This window comes from Anastrepha ludens, chromosome X, assembly GCF_028408465.1.
Source record: "Anastrepha ludens isolate Willacy chromosome X, idAnaLude1.1, whole genome shotgun sequence".
NCBI classification, from domain to species: Eukaryota; Metazoa; Arthropoda; class Insecta; order Diptera; family Tephritidae; genus Anastrepha; species Anastrepha ludens.
In genome coordinates this window covers 79,693,357-79,699,356 of record NC_071503.1, presented here as the reverse complement: position 1 = coordinate 79,699,356, position 6,000 = coordinate 79,693,357, and the positions used below count along the sequence as shown (strand labels likewise).

The window sequence follows — 6,000 nt, the reverse complement described above, 5'->3', positions numbered from 1 at the left end:
TTAGATCAACTTACAACAGGACAAGGAGCAACGGCTGTAGGAAAGCATTTTGGTATTCATGAAGCTACCATAAGAACGATCAAGAAAAATGAAACTGCGATTAGAAAATCGGTATGTTCTGGAACGAAAATAAGTGCTAAATCATCGTCATACATAAGAGATGTTGTCAAAGAGAAGATGGAAAAAGCTTTGGTAATGTGGATTGAAGATAAATCACAAAAAAGAATACCAGTAGATGGAATTGCTATCAAGTAAACTGCATTAAGAATTTATAAACGTATTAAAGAAGTTGAGCCAGGCACTTCATCTCAGTCAAAACTACCCGAATTTTCTGCAAGTACAGGTTGGATGACAGGTTTTCTTAAACGACATGCTCTCCATAATGTAAAAATTAAGGGAGAAACTGCGTCAGCAGATGAATTGGCTGCCAAAAAATTTCCTGAAAAACTTAGAAAAATTATTGAAGATGGAGGATACACCCCAGATCAAGTTTGGAATGTAGATGAAAGTGGCCTCTTTTGGAAAAAAATGCCGAGCAGAACTTATGTTGCAAAATCGCAGAAAACTGCCGGTGGTTTAAAAGTAGCAAAGGACCGTTGTTCCAATGCTTCAGGAGAACGTATGTTAAAACCACTGCTAGTAAATCGTGCTTTAAGACCACGCTCGATGAAAAGTGTAGATTTCAATAAACTGCCAATTCACTGGACAGCAAACAAAAAGGCATGGATGACCAGTGCAATCTTTACAGAATGGTTCCAGAAATACTTCATTTCAGAAGTTAGACGCTACATGAATGCAAAATGTCTAGAATTTAAAGTTCTTTTAATTCTAGACAATGCAACTTGCCATCCGCTCTTGGAGCACCCAAATGTGCAATTTTGCTATCTTCCGCCTATCACTACATCCTTAATACAACCGCTAGACCAAGGGATCATTGCTACTTTTAAAAAGTACTACATAAAACGTTCATTCCAATACGTGGTAGACAAACTAGACCATAATGAGGATTTAACAGTCATTGATATGTGGAAAAAATTTTCTATTATGGACTGCATTAATCAAGTTGGGTTAGCGTTAGCTGACTTAAAGCCATCAACCTTGAACTCATGTTGGAAAAATATTTGGCCAGAATGTGTCAAAAGCAAAGATCCTGATCCTGTCACCCATAATAACGCTGTTTTTACTGACATCACAACGCTGGCACATACAATTGGTGGAGATGGATTCGATGATCTATCATTTGCCGATATAGAGGAATTATTAGCTGATAAAAGCTTGAGCGAAAATGAAATTATAGACCTCACCCTTGAGACTCATCAAGACAGAGAACATAGCGATAATGACGAAGAAGATCCTCCCATTTTAAATGCAACTCTAATTAAAGAAGGTCTTGATCTTGCCAGAAAATTAGGTAATCATTTTCAACAACATGATCCTGATGAGGAACGAGCTGCAAAATTTCAACGTGAACTGAAACCATTAATGCCATCTTACAGGGAAGTTTATAAAGGTTTATCACGAAATCAAACACAATCTTTAATGACTGATTTCCTTCTAAAAACTACTGAATTATCAACACAGGAGCCTAGAGATGATAATCCAGAAACAATTTCACAAGATGATGAACAAAATAATTCTAGTGATGGCAGTGATATTCTAGTCTTACGCAAACGTATGCGTTTATTGTCAGAAAGTGACAATGCATAAAAGTTTTTTATGTTTATATTATTTTTACTTGTTTTATATTAATGAATTTCAGATATTACAATATTTTCTTTTTTTCAAAGTATAATTTATTTCTTATAATATATTTAAAGAATTAAAATGTGTAAACACGAAATAAATTCTTTAGTGAACTCTAAAAAGAATTTTTTAGTATTGTTTTCACCTAATTCTCTTTTTACACGAATTTTTTTTTACACGAATTCTTTGGGAACGTATCTATCGTGTAAAAAGAGAATTAGGTGTACATAATCCTTCATAATAAAGGACAAAATGTTATGTAAAAAAATTAAAGGCTGTAAGGAAAAGAAGTGAAAATACAGTGAACAAAGAAATAAAAATTTAGTGATAGAAAATCTATTCGTGTTTCTTCCAATAAAGAAATAAAAACAGTGATCTCATAGAAAGGAGCAGATGAGAAAATCTTTGGAGAAATGTACCATAACACCATGAACCCGCCATCCCAATTCCCAAAACCAGAACCTGTGGACACAACGTCTGAAAACACAACATTCAGGCAACCAACTCAGCACCAAAAAACTACTACGACGTGAATAGAAACAATAAAAATTGGAAAAGACCACGAGGTAACAGTGGCCAGTTCACCAATCAACACCAACAACCAAAAATCATGCGGAACAACAACTTAACATCCGAAGAAGACAACTCTAGCACAATTGTAGAGACAGGTAAACAAAATCATTTAGTAATTAAGTATTTAAAACTAATAAATGGGTTGCCCAGTATAGTAATGAATGATGGGAAAGTAAATTATATTGTTTTAGTAGATACAGGTGCAACGCATAACTATATTAGTTATGTTAAGAAAACTTTAAAATTTAATATAGCCAAAAAAGTAAAACCATTACAAGTGATATCAATGCATATTAATTCTATAATTAATACGAAACAAACTATTAAGTTTATGAATGAAGAAGTAGATGAGATAAATGGAAAAGTCGGAAATTAGTGAAAAAACTATGCAAAATGCACTAATACCAGACATAAATATTGCGCTCCAAAATTTAGGGAAAGCCAAATTTTTCACTACACTTGATTTGGAGTCCGGCTTTCATCAAATTAAGATAAAAGAAAATGACAGAGAGAAACCAGCATTTTGTGTGAATGGACTTCATTCGAATGCCTTTCGGATTGAAGAACGCCCCACCTATTTTCCAAAGATGTGTGTATGACATCCTGCGCGACTTCATGGGTAAATTCGCATATGTTTACATTGACATGCAATCATTTACTCCTCATGCTATGAAGAGCATATGAAACACATTCGAACTATTTTTAACGCATTAAATAATGCCTCTTTAAAAGTGTTCAATGAAAAGTCAACATTTTTAAGGAAGAGGTAGAATACTTAGGTAATATTGTAAAGCACAATAGAATTTCAACTGATCCGAATAAAATAAAAACGATAGAAAATTACCCAATACCAGAAACCCTCAATGACCTTAGAGGATTCTTAGGACTTACTGGATACTATAGAAAATTCGTAAAAAACTATGCAGCTCTAGCTAAACCGATAACTTTAAATCTTAAAGGAGAGAATTCTCATATCGGAAAAAATAAAGTAAGAACACAAAAATTAGTTTAGACCAAACGGCCATAGAAGGCATAAATAAATTGGAAAACTGCTTTAAGGAGCAGGTGGAATTATATCAGCCAAATTATCAGAAAGCTTTTGAACTCACTACAGACGCTTCCAATATAGCCATTAGAGCTGTATTGAGTCAAAATAAAAAGCTAATTTATTTTTTATCACACACACTTAGTACCACAGAACAAAATTATAGTACCAACGAGAAAGAGTTACCCACTACATATTATATGGTCGCTACAAAAATTGGAAAACTGGAAAAATATCGAAGATTATAAAGCAAAAGTCGTGTATAAACCAGGCGCACAGAATGTTGTAGCTGACGCCTTGTCACGACAAATAACACGGTGATACAGTGAATCAGAACTTTTGAAGTGACATGATGAGCACTGTGGATCTAGCCGAGAACGACGTGGAACCGTGTTCAAAAAATGTTTAACACCCTCAAGTTTTGTTCACTACTTTCATATTTGTATATTTACTCATACCTTTCCGAATCTAGCAAGCATTATTTCATCAAAATTTATTAGAAATTTTCCAAGTGAAGAACGTTTTTGTAGAAATAAAATATAAACAGAACATTCTCGAGTTGAACAGAGACCGTAGAAGAATATTATAACGTCAAAAAAATTAATGCAAAAAGTAACTCAATTTGCTGACTTACTTCTGCAATTTTCTGACTTACTCGGGCGTAGTATTACCTAACTAAACCTCACCTAACCTAACGTTATCGAAATCAATCCAACCGTACACAATGTAAGACAATTAAGCCCATTGTGCTGCTTTTCTGCATTGCAAAAGGAAGTAATTTTGATTAGTTTGCAATGCCAACCTATCCAAACTCGATGTAACCTTGAATAACTTGTCCTAATCTCACTTCAGTAAATAGAACCCTACGTAACACAATTGAACCGATTGCACTATACTTTTATGGGCACTCGATTCAAAACATCTACAAATAAATGTAACGTATCTTTACCTAGCATAACACAAACTAATATAACCTTACAGGAAATTCGTAACTAAAATCAACCTAACCAAACTTCATTAACCTGAACGAATCAAGCGCAACCTGAGCTGAGTTTTTTCCATGTAATACAAGAGTGGCTAATTTGAACATAAAATACTGTAAAAAAATGAAACAAGATCACGATAGTCTTCATTTGATACTAAATGACGTTCATTTAAAGTTGCTCCAATTGGAATATAAGGTCTATCTATATTATGTGCATTTAAATTTCCGTCACTGGAATCTGATGAATCTTCTGTCTTCTTTGTTGAAATTTGCTCGTCTTGGATTTTTCGTAAGACTGGTTAGGGGACAGTTATAACATTCGCATATTTTAAACGGTCACGAGTTTTGTAGTGACGACCTGTGATGTTAGTCTGACAAAAGTAGCAATCTTCCTACTTGTGGATCTTCTGATAATGCCTAACCATCGAAATCGTTATCGGTAAAAGACGTATCGCGTTTTTTATATCTCAATTTTTTAATTGTATTAGTGCAAATTGAACAAACATATTCAGGTTCAAATCACTGACTTTCAAAAAGAAAGTCATATCCTTCAACCACGGCCTTACTTTTTGCGAATTCCAAGCGATCCTTTTTGTCAACAAACATTCCGCAGATGTAACAAAAATGAATACGATTATCACACATTCTGATTTATGTTTACTTAATACACTTAGTTAAGGTTAGGTAGGTTAGGTTAGGTTAGATGCACTTATGCTAAGTTTTAATAGGAATTGATCATTCAAAAGTGATGATTTTGTACATGCTTACCAGCAAATTGCAAACGGTTCTGCTGTGTCATGCAAGCTTCGCTTGGTCAGTTTAGATTAGGTAGTTTTCAATGTATGAAGATCAAAAATAGCTTATTTGGAGCAGATTTTATTGGAGTTTGAAAATATGTATGGATTTGTGGGGCCCGTTGGAGAATAGTGGTCAAAATATTTGAATCACATTGAAAAAAACATGGAAAAATTGACCATATTGAAATAAAAAATCGGTTGAAAAATGGGTTAGTTATGTATTTTCACTTCATCTAAAACACCATAAATCGGTTATTTAACCATAAATAAAAAAATTGAGGGTGTTTTGAATTTTCTAAACACAGTTTTATGTTGTACTGGTCTTGACCTAGAACGTGCACTATATCACTTGAAGAGTTCTTTCGATTTTTTTTATTTTGTAGCACCGTGTACATCTTCTATAGGTACTGTACACTCATCTGATAGTTCATACAACGACATAAGCAAGGCAGTACGCCAACCGCTAAATGCCTACGGCATCCAAATCGAATTGATACCAAACTCACAAAAGAATGAGACAAGTTCGGGTATTATATTTCAAAGTAAAATACGTCACACAGTAACCTTTACTGGCGAAAATTATCTGATATCCGAATTAAAAAGGTTTTTGCAGTCGAAAAAAAACGTAGCAATACCACAGAATGTTAATGCAATGAGAAGGAGCAAATGTTAAATGAGCTCTTTTCGAGTACTAATTTGTAGATTCATACTAAGATAATTTCAAATTCAACTTTCCTCACCAGTGGCAGAGAATGTTAATGCAATGAGAAGGTGCAAATGTTACTGTGAGCTTTTTTTAGTACAATTGAGATTTGAAAGATTTGAAGTAAGGAAATTTAGCACACCGAGTTAATAGA

The 6,000-nt window shown here is 33.8% G+C and overlaps 1 protein-coding gene across 1 annotated transcript; it reads left to right on the top strand.

Annotated features, from left to right (window-relative positions):
• Positions 1-528: 528 nt before the first annotated feature.
• On the top strand, positions 529-1,707 carry LOC128870249 (tigger transposable element-derived protein 1-like). The gene has a single exon (XM_054112849.1). The coding sequence runs from the start codon at positions 529-531 to the stop codon at positions 1,705-1,707; it is 1,179 nt and encodes a 392-aa protein (XP_053968824.1).
• The last annotated feature ends 4,293 nt before the right edge of the window (positions 1,708-6,000 follow it).

What these genes read in the sequence shown, in the direction of transcription:
- LOC128870249 (XM_054112849.1), top strand. Translation starts at nt 529, where the DNA reads ATGCCGAGCAGAACTTATGTTGCAAAATCGCAGAAAACTGCCGGTGGT.